Source organism: Lactuca sativa, chromosome 3, assembly GCF_002870075.4.
Source record: "Lactuca sativa cultivar Salinas chromosome 3, Lsat_Salinas_v11, whole genome shotgun sequence".
Taxonomy (NCBI): domain Eukaryota; kingdom Viridiplantae; phylum Streptophyta; class Magnoliopsida; order Asterales; family Asteraceae; genus Lactuca; species Lactuca sativa.
In genome coordinates, this window is record NC_056625.2 from 41,340,226 (window position 1) to 41,355,309 (window position 15,084).

Below are 15,084 nucleotides of genomic sequence, written 5' to 3' on the forward strand. Positions count from 1 at the left end.
AATTAGAGTTATGTGACAGAGTATTTTGTATGCTTTTGCATGATGTGATTTCTATGTGCTTTATGCCATGTATGTTACAGAGTTTACAGAGTTAGGACCGGAAGGTCCACAGAGTTAGGGCAGAGGGTCCACAAAGTTATGGGACTGGAGGGTCCCACTGAGACACATTTGACCAGAGGGTCAAATAGAGTTATAGCCTCGAGTGGCTAATGTGTGTGTGTGTGTGGTATTTTGGGGAACTCACTAAGCATTTATGCTTACAGTGTTGTGTTATGTGTTTCAGGTAACAGTGAGGATCGCGGGAAGGCGCCGGCTTGATCAGTACACACACGAGGAGTTTTTATATTTTGATCTTGGGATGTGATGTTATGATTTGACTATGTGATACAATGGTGTTTTTATAACAATTATGAATGAAAATGTGTTTTATAAAATGTGAAAAGTTATTTGAAAATTTGGGTGTTACAAAAAAAATTCAATATCTTACGATATTTTACGTCTCATGAAATTGTGTTCAACAAAAAGTCGTTGAATGTAGTCACAAATTGTCTCAGTAAGCGTTATTATCGGTACATTACGTTGATTAACCGATAACACTAATAAAAATTATGGAATATCAATTTTGAGTATATTCCAACGAATGTTAGGGAAATAGGTTCTTGCCCATTTCGCATGACCAATGTTGACAAGCACCTCATGTGCATCATGGGTTAGCTGACATAAGTTTTGCTCAAAATAGACATGGTATATGAGTTGGATGTCATCCAAACAAAGGTCCTAATTCTTTGTTTCCACTAACTCTTCTACACATATATATGAACACACTTTTACAAGTATACATATGATAAGAATCATAGAGTACCTGACCTATGCAAAAATTAGTGACATCGTCCATATTGGTTATGAACAATACTTCCCTACCCTCTCTGAAAGCTTCCTTTAACCTCATCAAGAACCAGGTACAAAAGTCGACATTATTTATCATGCCTAGACTAAATGCTATATGTAGGGTCATGTTGTTCCCGTTCATAGAAACCGTTATGAACATTATGTTTAGGTGGTCGCCTCTTAGACTTACACTACCTATAAATATGACATGCAACAAGCAACCTATGAATTAATGTAGCTGCATTATTTTGGAAAAACAAACCAAGATGCTTTAGGTATACAAACATTATTACTTTTAAGGAACCAATAGAATTATGGAACAATAAAACTTACCACACATCCAATAGCCACAAAATAGATTTGGAAACGATCTATCACATCAATTTTGATGTTTGTGTAACTACGATGGTTGGTCCGACTAAGGTTGTGTAGGTAAACAGACAGATTGATAAAGCTTTCTTCGTTCTCACTCTCCGAGAAACTCATCTTGAAGGAGTTATACAAGATAGTTATGGATGATCGCAAGTAAGCTTCTAAGTACATGCGGTAACAGTAGTATATACAGGACGCAAATTGATGTTTTATAATCTAGAATAACTATCTGGAACGTGTGTCCTTGACTACATATCGTCACTTCAAAGTACTAACTTGACAATCGTGCAAAGATTATTGTTTCAGAGATGGATACTCCGGAATGTAAGTCTGGAATGTACTAACATTTTTGTATCAGGCCAAAGCTCCAGAATGAATACCATGACTTTGGAATGCTATATTCCGGAGAAGTGGTCATTTTACAAAATAAATAAAAATAATAAGTTGGTTATTATTATTTAAATAACCGTTAATATGGGTTAGATTCAGTGGCGGAGCTTGAACAATTAAATTGGGGGGGGGGGGGGGGGGGGGAAGTATTATAAATTGAAATTAATGTTCTAAAAAAACAAATTGTTTTCAACAAATAAACACCAAAAACACCTAAAAAAAGAATTACAGCTCCACCCGATGACCTTTAATGTCTTTAAACACCAAAAATAGTCTAACATTTTCATCTTTCCCATGATTATATCTATAAAAATCAAAATGAAGGAACAATTGATTCAATCAAAATCAAAATTAGAACAATAACCAATAACTCATTTAACAATTAACAGTGTGTGAAAACTGAAAAGTGAAACCAAATCAAATGACATATTGACAGCCAAATCAATTTTATAAAAATAGTCTAAGGTTTTCATCCATCTTTGTTTTCAGTTTTGTTTGAAGCATAATAATTAACAAACTCATTTTTTTTTCTATTCCAGACTTCCAATTTGGTGTCCAGTGTCCAGTCCTACTATCCTACAGCTTACAATAAATAGACTAGAAGAGCTAAACAAATCATAATTGGATACTGATAAATCAAATTGACAAATTGACATCCAAGTTAAAAAAACAAATTGTAACTCCTAATTTGGAGTTTGGACCGAGAGAAAAGAGGAGTCAGGAAAAACTCGGAAACAACAAGTCAGCAACAGTGCAGCACAACATTCAATCAGAACAAATAAATGAAGAATAAGAGAACTAAATAAATGAAGAACAAGAGAACTGGAAAAGAAAGAACAAGATCTTGGATCGGGGATTCCATACTTGATTTTTGGACCGAGAGGAAAGAGGAATCAGAACAAAGAAGTGAGACCAAGCGAGTGACTCAACAACGACAACAGGTAGCATCGATTCAGCGTACGAGGAATTGAGGAAGAGCCAATTTTGATTTTTGGATTATTTCTTGGAGAAGTCGGACTATGCTTGCTGCTTGGAGTCTAATTCGGGAAGGGCCAAAGCCCAAGTTTGAAAATAACAAGCCTGTAATTAAATTTTTTGAAGTATAATCTCTATAGATACTTTACCCCTGGTTAGATTATTTAATTTCTCCTAAATAAATATGTCAAACTATGACAAGGTGTTAGAGCGGACTAAAAATAACTCAACCTACAAAACCAACCAATTATTGAGTTGCGTTGAGATCTTTTTTGATATGTTTCATTAAATGGTTCAAGTATCTCAACATATTTAATTAAATGGTTTGCGTTATGTTAAAATTTTCAACCTATTTTTAAAACTTAACTCGATTCATTAAACGGATCAAACTTCTCGGTCTATTTAATTAAATGAGTTGAGTTAGATTGGAAATTCCAATATAGTTTCAAGCCGCCAACCTCTTTAAGAGTTATATTTATTATTAATGTTCAATAATTAATATTTTAATTATTTTTATCTTCATGTTTGTGATTTTTTTTGTAAACTTGATCAATTATTAGAGTTTGTATATTTTTTTTCTAAATTTTATTTGAACATTATTGGAGTATGCGTGTAACAATATTTAGTTAAGTGAGTTTATCCTTTTTGGTTGGGTCAACCTTTTACTTAAACGTGTCGGGTTAGATTGAGATTTCCGCACGAATTGAAACATTGCTCCCCTATTTTCTATATGATTCAAATGAAGTTCGGTAGTATATAATTACATATATATTCTTTCGTTTCATTTATTTTTTACTATGTTAGCATATGATGATACAAAGTTATTTGCATTTTGTAAGTCGCATTTATCATATTCTTGCACTTAATTTATAGTCTCTTATTATAAGTAAAGCGTCCCAAAAATGCCTTCTAAACTTGCTCATTAAGAAATACGGTATCCAGTTCCTTAGCTTAATAGCTTTATTGGCATCAAATATAAATCTCAAGCACCGGTTTGCTCTTCTTGATCCTTATCGAAGAGTTGCCTAACTGAAAGCTATCATGAGCACACAATATGAACTCACGTAACATGTCATTACATCTACCGATCTACAAAATGTCTGCTGCTTTTCCTAGTAAGAACAAAAAATCCTGCTAAAAATAGCATCCGCTTTATCCTTTTCAATAACAAACCCCTCATGCATGATACTATATATATATATATATATATATATATATATATATATATATATATATATATATATATATATATATATATATATATATATATATATATATATATATATATGAAGTTTACAATTCATTTCCTACATGAAATATATATTACAATTAAGATATGGAAATGAGGAAGGTTTTCTTGATATTTCTTTCTTTTGCTGTGTTTATGGTAGTGGCGAATTGCATTGATTTCACTGAAGAGGACTTGACGACAGACGAGAGCCTGTGGGACTTATACGAAAGATGGAGGAGCCACCACACTGTGTCACGTGACCTCGGCGAGAAAAGGAAACGATTCAACGTCTTCAAATACAACGTCCAATACATTCACAAAGTCAACCAGATGGACAAACCTTACAAACTAAAGCTCAACAAATTCGCCGACATGACCAACCACGAGTTCAAAACCGGGTTCGATTCAAAGATCCAACACTTCCGAGCACTCAAAGGCGAAAGGCGCACCACCCCATTCCGCCATGAGAAAACCACCGACCCACCACCGTCGATTGACTGGAGGCAATACGGGGCAGTCAACCCTGTCAAGAACCAAGGCCGGTGTGGTAGCTGCTGGGCGTTTTCGACAATTGTCGGGGTGGAGGGTATTAACAAAATCAAGACGAATACTCTGGTTTCTTTATCTGAGCAAGAACTTGTCGATTGTAATTCTGATAACCATGGATGCGAAGGAGGGTTCATGGAAGACGCATACGAGTACATCAAGGAAACCGGTGGGGTTACAACCGAGCAAATCTATCCTTACTTTGCACGTAACGGGCTTTGTGATATATCAAAGGTACAAACAAATTTCAAAAATTTATAAACAAGTGGAAATAATGAAATGGATATAACGTTTGATCATCAAATCATGCAGAGAAACTCGCCTGTGGTAAAAATCGATGGTTTTGAAAACGTACCGAAGAACGACGAGACGGCGTTGTTGAAAGCTGTAGCGAACCAGCCGGTGTCGATTGCTATTGACGCGGGTGGTCTTAATTTCCAATTCTATTCCGAGGTGAGAACTTCTATTTCTAATTCCATTCCGAGGTAAGATTGTTGATTGTTGATTGTTGATTGTTGATGAGTGATGCCGTGATGGTGTGTTTTGTAGGGGGTTTTTAATGGAATCTGTGGCACGGAGTTGAATCATGGTGTGGCGATTGTGGGGTATGGAACGACTCAAGAAGGGACGAATTACTGGATTGTGAGGAATTCATGGGGAAGTGGGTGGGGTGAGCAAGGTTACATTAGGATGCTGCGAGGGTTTAGTGAACCCGAGGGGTTGTGTGGGTTAGCCATGGAATGCTCGTATCCTATAAAGGTGTCATCGGATAATCCAAAAAGTGTGTCTAAAGATGAGCTCTAGAACCATAACCTATGAAGTATGAAGTATGAACCATCTTCATATACTTAGCCAAGTCTTGTTTTTCGGATTGTACTGTTTTTTCTTTGTGAGAATAAGAAAGCATGAATAAAAATTTGAAAGTTAATTTTATAGCGTATCCCTAATGGTTCTGTATATCTTTTGCGTTAATGGTGAGTGTATGAAACATATGCCGTTTTATATGAATGAGATGATATATATAATAATACACAATTTGAATTGTAGTTTTCGAGGTTACCTTTTCGGAATACTAAAATCCTTGTGCAAACTTATGGTAGGATCAGATTTTGGTTACAGGTGATTCAATACAAATCAGGATGATCTAATTTCAAGATAGAAATATAGAAAATTTTGTATATGTCCTTACTAAACATTTAAATATCGTATTTGTCTGACTTAAACTATAAATATCGTATTTGCCCTAATTAATCTTTTAAAATATCGTATTTGCCCTAATTAATCTTTTAAAATACCAATCAGAATGATCTAATTTCAAGATAGAAATAGTTTTTTAGCATTTAATAATCATTTTCTCCTGAAGGTGTCATCTGGTTCAAGAAACGAGGCAAGCTGGGCCCCAGGTATATTGGTCCTAATGACATTTTTGTAATTCTTGGAGTTTTCTTGTGTATGTTGGGTGTACATGGACTGCACCAAAAATCCTAATATTTAGGGTTTGTTCACTATTGAAACACATTTATAGCCCCCATCAACCTTTCTTTCATCAGCCTCCAACCCCATTTCGACCCTTTCAAACCCTAATCTCTTGAGTGAAGTAATCTTGACCTTGAGTGTGCATTTTGGTGTTCTTGAAGGATGACAAAGGAAAAGGAAACCATCTTAGAAGAGTGGAGCACTTTAGATCCAACATCATATCATCATTTGACACCATTTGGAGGTAAAATGCTTTGATCTTGAAGAAGTTTTACTTAGATCTTGGTTAGCCATGGATTTGTGTTCTTTTGGTCCCATAAGCTTGGTATTATAAGTATGGGTGTAACACTATAATCCTAGTATGTTTCCTTATTGCTCCCTTGTATATTGATAAGTTGCATTTTTGTCATTGTATAGCACGCGTGGCGTACCACATGGTACACTTGGCGTACAAGCTGCAAAGCGAGTATGCGGGGCGTACCATATGGTACGCTTAGCGTACTCATGTGAGGCCTGGACGGGATTTTAGACACGTACGCGGGGTGTACATCCATGTACATGGGGCGTACGTGTGATTTAATGAAAACCTTAATTTCGGGTTTGGACCCTATATAAATTCCTTTATGGTTCATGAAACCCTCATTTCTCAGCCTCCACTATCCTTATAGCCTCATGCATCAAACCCTAAACCTCTCATTTGTGCTTTGAGCTCATTGTGTCCATTTTGGTGTGTTTTGGTCCATAATCAAGAAGTAGAAGCTTGGTGCAAGGAGGTAGATCAAGGAAGAGCATGTGGATCTTGACTATCTTCTTCATTTCCAGCTTGCTTGAGGTAAAAAGCTATAACCTTGCTCATTAGAAACTTAGATCTAGTTTATAAGGGTTTTCGACCCTTTTGGCCCCATGAATGAGATCTAGTGGTTTGGTACCACTCCAGGAGCTATGAGTTGCTACTCTTGGTGTTTTTGAGGTTCAACGTCCATAAAGTTGGCACCTTTGGGGTTTAGAGTCACCCATGCATGAGATTATGTCCCTTTATTGAAAGTAGAATGATATATCTTGAAGTTGGGTCCTTATGAGGCATGCAAAGTCACCAAATCATTGACTTTATGGTTCTAGACGCTTATTGGGACTTAGATCTATGGTTTGGACTTTTAGACTTAAGCATTAAGTGCATAAATTAGATTATGGCATATTGGATGAGTATGTTGGGCGTACAAGTATGTACGCGCGGCGTACAAGCTTTTTAGTGTGTACGCTTAGCATACAGCTGAGTACGCCCCACGTACTCAGTCAGTTGGGTTTTTGCACTTTAGGCTTTGAGTTGGGCCTTTCTATTGGGCGTTGGGGTTTGGGTTCTTGATTGGCCATCTGAGAACAAGTGTTTTGGACTAAGGAAGAGTTATTGGGCTTTAGGGTAAGGCCCATGTAAGGGTTTGGGCCCAATTTGGAAACTTTGGCCTTAGTCTTTGACCAAACTAGGTGAGGGATAAAATGGTCTTTTTACCCCAAGTATGGATTGTTGGATATGGATTGGAAACCAAAGGTTAATTGGGTGTTATTTCGTATTGATAACTCGGGGATTCGTTAGGACAGCAGTCAGGGATTTCAATGAGATTCAGCAGTTGATTTGAGTTTCCTCATTGTGTTTAGCAGGTCTAAGGCACCAATCCCGACCTTTATTGGTTATGTTAGGACGCTAGGAGTCTGCGTGAGCCTTGCATGTGTTATGTGTTGCTATGATTACGGGGCGCGGATCGACGTCGTGCAAGGCCCGATGACTGAAATGTATGTTATTGTTTTATGATCATTATATGTGTTTGCATGATTATGTGATATATATTGTATGTGTTTAGTGGGTGGGCCTGATGTTAGGTGGGGACTAATAATAACATATATATATATATATATATATATATATATATATATATATATATATACTGAGCGGAGCTCGATGGAGGTCGGGACCGATTGAGGGCAAGGGCCCAATATGTGATTTATTATGTATGGTATGGGGTAGTTTGGGGAATTCACTAAGCTTTGTGCTTATGGTTTTCAGTTTATGTTTAAGGTACATCCATTTCCAGTGGGAAGAACTCAGGATGAATGCATCGCACACACCGCGTAGTTCCGCTTTTTATGATTTACTCTCATTTATATGATGTGTGATACACTTATTTTCACTTGGATTGTATTGACAATGTTTTTGGAATACTGTTTTGTTTAAATTAAAAAGGAAATTTTTTAATCATATTTTTGGGACGTTACAATGGATTACTCTAATTCTTATAAGTTGTCCTTTCGTACATTTTTGAGTGTTTAGAAGCATAAAAATGTAATATTGGGCCTTAGTGTCCTTCCATGCATGAACAAGGATGTCGTAATGAGTTAAGAAGTTAGGTTTTTTTGGTATTGAGCACTTAATAGCCATACAATACCATAAAGTTGGAAACTTTATTGTTAAGGACATCATTTGAGGACTAGATTTGGATTTTAGACAAAAGAGCTTAAAGAATTAAGCTCTGAATATAAGGGAAATGAGGCAGTTATGTACACTGGGCATACCCTAGGTATGTTGTGCGCACAAGGTCAACCACCCCATTTCTAGTCTAGAATCGAGTATGCTAACTGTACAAGCTAGGTACGTTGGGCGTACTCAACTTAGTTGAATCAGTTGACTTTTTGACTTTTTGGCTTTGACCACGATTTGACTAAGTTTGACCTTAGGGTATTTTGGGTATTTTGATTATAATTTAAGTTGGTCATGTTCCAATGAATATGTGACCAGTAGTGTTGATATTCGGAGAAGTTTCCTGTTCAACAATCTTTTCAGACTAAGAGGTAAGTTTTTCCTCACTGTACTTGTGGGTCGAAGGTACCAATGTTGGCCCAGTGAGTTATGTATCCTGGTTTAGAGGATGTTGCTATGTTGTAGTGATTTGTTAGATCTGTGTCCTGGTATATAGGATATTGATATGTTTTAGTGATCTATGGATCTGCCTTTTGTCTTTTGACTAGTTATATGATTATTGGTTGATGGATATATGTTATTTTTTATGTATATGTCGACATGGTATGATGGAGTTGAGATTGTACTACTTTTTACTCTCAGTCAACAAACCGGGGTATTCCAACTGGAAGGTTGTGGGCCAAGGGTTATCCAACCAGAAGGTTAAGGACCCAACTTGTATTAGGCAATCCAACATAAAGGTTATGGGCTGGGCCATTTTAACCGGAAGGTTGTGGGTTAAGGGTAATCCAATCAGGAGGTTATGGACCCAGTATTTGTTTGGATATATTTTTTGTGGTGGTACCTTGGGGAAACTCACTAAACTTTGGCTTATAGTTTTAGTTTATTCTTTCAGGTACTTCAGATGATCGTGGCAATGTGAAGGCATGATCGTGCACGTCCTTTGGAGTTTTTATTATTTGGATTTTGGGATACTCTAATTATCGATATCACTTTTGAAACAATGTTTTTTTAACAATTATGGTCATTGGAGTGTTTTTGTAAAATGAACATTTTTCTCTGATATTGGGATGTTATAAGTTGGTATTAGAGCATTGGTTTAAGAGAATTGGATAAACATTCGTGTGAATCTAGACTCAAACTAAGGAACTACCAAAAGTATTCAAATTGTTTTTGTAACACTCTAAAAATTCAAGCCAATTTAAACTTTTCAAAACAACCCAGTTTCGTTAAGTCATTGCAAAAAGTTTTTCAATATAATTATTATCAGAGTCTTCCCAGAACCATATCATAAAACATAAACATGAGGAGCGGTACGATCACGCCTTTGCCTTGCCGCGGTCTCCTGAAGTACCTGAAACATTTAAACCACAACTGTAAGCCCGAAAACTTAGTGAGATACCCCCAAAATACCAACGCCATACAAACATAACCATATCATATAACCGATACAGAACACAGAACAGCCATGCACTGCGGGTCTACTGTGTGACTGGTCCACCCTACCGGGCCTTCAGTCCACCTGGTCCACCCTCCGAGTCTAGACATATACATCGAGTCTACAGTGTGATTGGTCCGCCAGCACCGGGCCTTCAATCCACTTGGTCCACTCTCTGAGTCTACAGTATGACTGGTTCGCCCGCACCGGGCCTTCAGTCGGCCTGGTCCACTCTCCGAACCTCGGCACGTCTGGTCCACCCTCTTGGGACCTACAACCTATCCGGACCGCTCGCTGGGCCTTCGGGATAACCGGTCCGCCCTGGGTATGTTTGCCTACAGCACAAAGCAGGACCCGCCTCAACCCAACCCCAGTCCAACAACCATGTGCACATAAACGTACAATCATATAATATCTCACATCCAATCAACCGATCTAGCAGATCACATAACATAACATCATCCTAACCAGGATGCCGACCTAACCGGTCACTAGCATAACATCATCCTATATACCAGGATACTGACCTCAACCAGGTCTCTAATATATACCATCCTAACTACCAGGATGCAAGCATAGCAAAGCAACAACATAACAATGATACCCGGATTACAATCCGATAAAGGGCCAACCTTGGTGCCGTAGACCCTGTCAATATAGTGAGGATAACTCACCTCGCAACTGCTGACTGAAAAGACAAGACCGAGCTGCTCCGACCACTGACACGATCTCCACCACCAGCCAACACCAAACCACTGAACTCAAAATAATGCCAACAATTACCAAAATACCCCTAGAAGTCAACTGGTCAACACTTGGTTAAAGTCAAAGTCAAAGTCAACCTTCCTGACTGACTCTACTCGCCGAGTCAGCCCGCTGACTCGCCGAGTCCCACAACCCTGAGTCCAACCGTACTCAACTCACTGAGTCGTCCCTTGACTCACTAATTCACAGCATAACCAGAAAAGGTTAGGACCTCACGACCAGACTCGCCGAGTCCAAGAACAGACTAGCCGAGTCCAAGACTATCTTCAACCAACTCGCCGAGTTATTCTTCCAACTCGTCGAGTTGCTGCCTATCTTCATGCAACTCGCCGAGTACACCCATGCGACTGGCCGAGTACCACTAGCTCTTAACCCATACAGAGGCTTTCCAAGCCATGCAGGGTCTCAAATCCATAGATCTACTCTTATACAAGCCATCCATCACGTAAAGTGGCAAACTTTACGTGAATCCAAGGAGATCTAAGCATAATACACTCTTGGCTAAGGTTTGGGACTAAAATGCTTCATCAACAGCTCTTGAACAGGGACTTTATGCTCTTTTGGATCATCACTACACTAGATCTGAGGTAGCAACCTCAGATCCAACCTCCAAACTCAAGATAACACTAGTTACATTCCCAAAAATCCCACAAATGATAGATCTAGATGAATAACAGCTCAAGCAATGAATCATTACCTTCAAAGAAGACTTCAACAGAAGAATAAGCCAAAACCTTGCAAAGCTCCTTGCCCCAAGCCTCTTAATCTTCAAAGATCTCTTCAACAACACTCCTCCAAGATCTAAATGCTCTCTAATTCTCTCTCAGATGAATATTAGGGTTTCTGGACTTCAAGGGAGAGCAAAGAGGCTGGGGAGACGGTATTATGTTCTTTATATAGGGCTCAATCCCTGGAATTAGGGTTTTCTCCACACAGCACCAACTCGCCGAGTCCAGCCACCGACTCACTGAGTTGGCCACTTAACGCGCGACCAGAATCGCGACCCTACTCGCCAAGTCCCACCCCATGGACTCGCCGAGTTGACCATTCAAAATTTTCACTTTGAACCCTGAACTTGCACTCCTGAACTCGGTATGTTACAGTTTTCAAAAGTAACCAAGGAAGGATGTTATGTGTACGATTATCTGTAGCAAGAAAGTTATACCCCAAGTTACCTACACTTTTATTTGTTATTGATGAGTATGATAGAACTGCATGCTAGTGGTAGGCTAAGGATCTTCAGGAATTGCATGATAGAATTGCCTGATATATGATGTTTGATAGCCTAAGAGGACTTCTTATGTTCTAGATGGAATTGACATCATTATTGTAGTTACTAAGTGTGATAGTTGTATACAAATAAGATTCTATAGCATGAGAATTTTGGTTTAGCCTTATTTCTTATTCCTTGTTTTGTTGTAGGCTCAGGGTAAAATCAAGTATTCAACTGTTTATAGAATCCAGTGTTATGTATGATTAGCATGAATGAGCGGTTGCATGATTGGTGGAAGTTTCATGGATGATTATGTGTGTGAGCAGCCGACCAGATGAGGAATGATTAGCCACTCTCGATGTATGCATATCCTAGTTGTTGTACTTGTTTTGGATGGTTGTGATGATCCTTGAGACAAATACGGGTGGGTGTGGAAGATAGTATGGACTCGTACTACTGGAAGCACAAGACCGGTACTATAACACCCCCTCTGGCATGTACGCGTAGCAAGGAAGTCACAAACCCCAAGGGTTTATCCTTGTCATGTGATTGTAGCACTATGTTGTTTTGGTTAAAATTTACACAAGTGTAAATCAACCAAATTGAATGAGAGCTTTTGGTGTTCGAATTGTGCAATAGAAAAGGGTAAAGAGAATGACACAATTATTTACAAGGAAAGCCCTTGATCCTTGCTAGGATCTCCGGCACAAAACCTTGGGAGGTGATAATGATCACATTCCTTGACGATTTTATTAATAAAATGATGATTACAGAGAGTATTTCAGTAAGAACAAGTGAAAAAGATCGTCGAGTAATCTAAGTGTAAGTAGTGTGTCGTGTGCGAGATACATGAATCAATTTATAGTCTAAACTAGCTAACAAGATGTCCGATATTCCTGGGATCCTCTATGACCAGCTTTGTGAATGTTGTTGGACTTGGTATTTTGGGTCTTTAGCATAGTTGAGATGACTCTCTGTTGAGAATAAGTCTTCTCTTGACTATTTATGCACATGTGTTAATTAAGAACGAAATATAACCGTTATAAATGTTAGTAAATAATAATAACAGTAATAGTCGGGATCCTGAGATAGTTGAGGATCCTGAATATCTGATGAGGTTTGAAGATCCTGAATGCTTTGAGGATCTTTACCCTAACAATTGCCCCTTCTGAAAATATAGGAGTTAATTTCGAGAATATTAAAGGGATAACTTAAATTAAAGAGGTAAAAGGACAGAGAAAAGTAATTTTCAAAATTAACCCTTAACGGCTAGGTAATTTTGAAATCCAACGGGTGAATAACTAGCCGTTAATGGTCAAATCAGCCTTAAATCCTCATTGTATATAGAGGTGATCAGTTCCATATTTCTTTACTCGTCTCGATTTTCTTTTCTTTACATCTGTCATCTGCTGCCTTTCGATTACTGGTGATTTATTAGAAGGTAATTATCTCTTTTTCTTCTACGTTTTTACTTCTTCCATCATGGTTAGAAAAATGGCCGTTTCTCTCAAAAACATCTTAACTCTCCTTGAAGATGACTTCACCAACCAAGGGATTCTCTCCTATGAGGAGACGTGTTCCTCCAGCGATGATGATATCGAGTCTTTGAGACTCAATGGAGCCTTCCCTCCTAAAGCCATTTTTAGTCCCTTCGACCCTCTCATCCAACCTGACTTTGTTTCTCCTACCTGGGCGGGCTTCCTTGAATACCCCCTTCTCCCTGGGTTTGAAATACCCTTTCCATGGGATTGTCTCTGAATTCTTCAGGGTGATTGGGGTGTCATATATTCAAGCCATATCAATTTTTTGGAGGATCCTATACTGGATTGACCAAGTAAATCAGTTAAAAGGCCTTGATATAGGTCTTCCTGAACTGGCCTGCATATATGATCTCACAACCTTCAAAATTCTCGCTTTCTCCTCAAAGTCAAGACCCATAGATCTCCTTTAGTCCTGAAAAACCAAACATAATGACGGAGCTTGGGAAGAAAAATACTTTTTTGTGAGACGTGACTTTGTTCCTAGTGGGGATCTCCTGTCGGATGCCTGGTTCAAGAAGGGTAGGATTCTTTTATGTTAATATAAGGATCCTAGAATTCACATCTTCTTATTTTGTTTTCTTTTTTGCAGCTTTCAAATTCGAAGAGCTTGTACCTATTGTTGAGGAATCTGAAGAGAAGATCGAGAAGTTCTTGGCCCTATCTGAAGCTGAGAGATCCTTTTGATTTGATCAAGCCACTCTGCAAGAAAGATCTTCTGCCATTGACCTCATGTCGACAGGTAAGTTTCCTTGATTCCTTTTGCTTGTTATTAAGGTTTTTAATAGTCCTCCATTATGTATATATGATCCAAAGTCACTCACTCCAGTGCTCGCTTCACACTCGCTGATCTTGACACATCCATGTCTGAGGATCAGCTAATGGGGAAAAAGGAGAAGATCTCATCTTCTCTTCCTCCCATAAGATTGACCATTGACTTGACAAGGAAGACCCCGGGATCCCGAAAAAGAAAAATTGTTGAGTTTGCAGGTCTATCTTTGGAGGGCCTTGGGGCTGAGGAAGCGCTCCAGAAATTGGTCTATTTCTCCCAAGCTGTAAGTGATGGTTTTATTCTCGTTCTATCTTCTATTCTACCTTTTACTAACCCATTATGTCTTTGTTTTAGGTCTCCGATCATATTTCCGCCGATCTAAGGATCCGAGCGGAGAGGGATGAACGAGCCTTTCATGGACAGGAGAGGATGTGGAAAGCAACCAACGAGGATCTGTTGAGGAGAGTGGAGCTGCTCAGCAAGGTGAAAGCTGAGAAGGAGGAGGAGAACTTACTCGAGACGGAGGAAGTGATCTCTTATGTAAAGGTCAGTATTGCGGTGGCTGTTTGGGAGGCCAAGATTCGTATTGCGGAGGATCTGGAGAATGCAGGTTCCTGGTATGTGGACGGTTGGCGCGAGGCACTGGCCAAATTGATTGGCAAGCCTGCTACCGCCAATCAGGATCTTGTACTATTGCTGACTAAAGGAGGGGAGAAGAAGAATGCAGTCGATGATGACCAGGCTTAGGTCTACGCCTGCAAGAAGTTAGTTTAGGTAGTTTTTGTTTTTATCAGTAATGTAAAGCAATTAATCTTTTGGTTAGGTTGGTGCGCAACCCTTTTTGAATGAAATGGTTGTGTTTTGTTTTCATATCTCTCTCTTGATTCTTCTGCATGACGGTTACAATACTAGGATCCTTAAATAATCAGGATCCCAAAAAACTTGGTTCCTACAAACAATCCTGATAGAAAATTCTTTTAGTGAATCATTTTTAGTATACTTGAATTCTG

General features: G+C 38.6%; 1 protein-coding gene across 1 annotated transcript; it reads left to right on the forward strand.

The window, feature by feature from the left end:
- Positions 1 to 3,924: 3,924 nt before the first annotated feature.
- Positions 3,925 to 5,335, forward strand: LOC111881584 (vignain). The gene is made up of 3 exons (XM_023877987.2): positions 3,925 to 4,636; positions 4,715 to 4,855; positions 4,952 to 5,335. The coding sequence occupies exons 1-3, from the start codon at positions 3,962 to 3,964 to the stop codon at positions 5,204 to 5,206; spliced, it is 1,071 nt and encodes a 356-aa protein (XP_023733755.1). The 5' UTR covers positions 3,925 to 3,961; the 3' UTR covers positions 5,207 to 5,335.
- The last annotated feature ends 9,749 nt before the right edge of the window (positions 5,336 to 15,084 follow it).

Bases quoted from the DNA above. Each gene is read 5' to 3' on its own strand.
- LOC111881584 (XM_023877987.2), top strand. From the start codon at position 3,962: ATGGAAATGAGGAAGGTTTTCTTGATATTTCTTTCTTTTGCTGTGTTT. The intron at 4,637-4,714 runs GTACAAACAAAT...CAAATCATGCAG, and splicing joins GGCTTTGTGATATATCAAAG to AGAAACTCGCCTGTGGTAAA. The intron at 4,856-4,951 runs GTGAGAACTTCT...TGTGTTTTGTAG, and splicing joins ATTTCCAATTCTATTCCGAG to GGGGTTTTTAATGGAATCTG.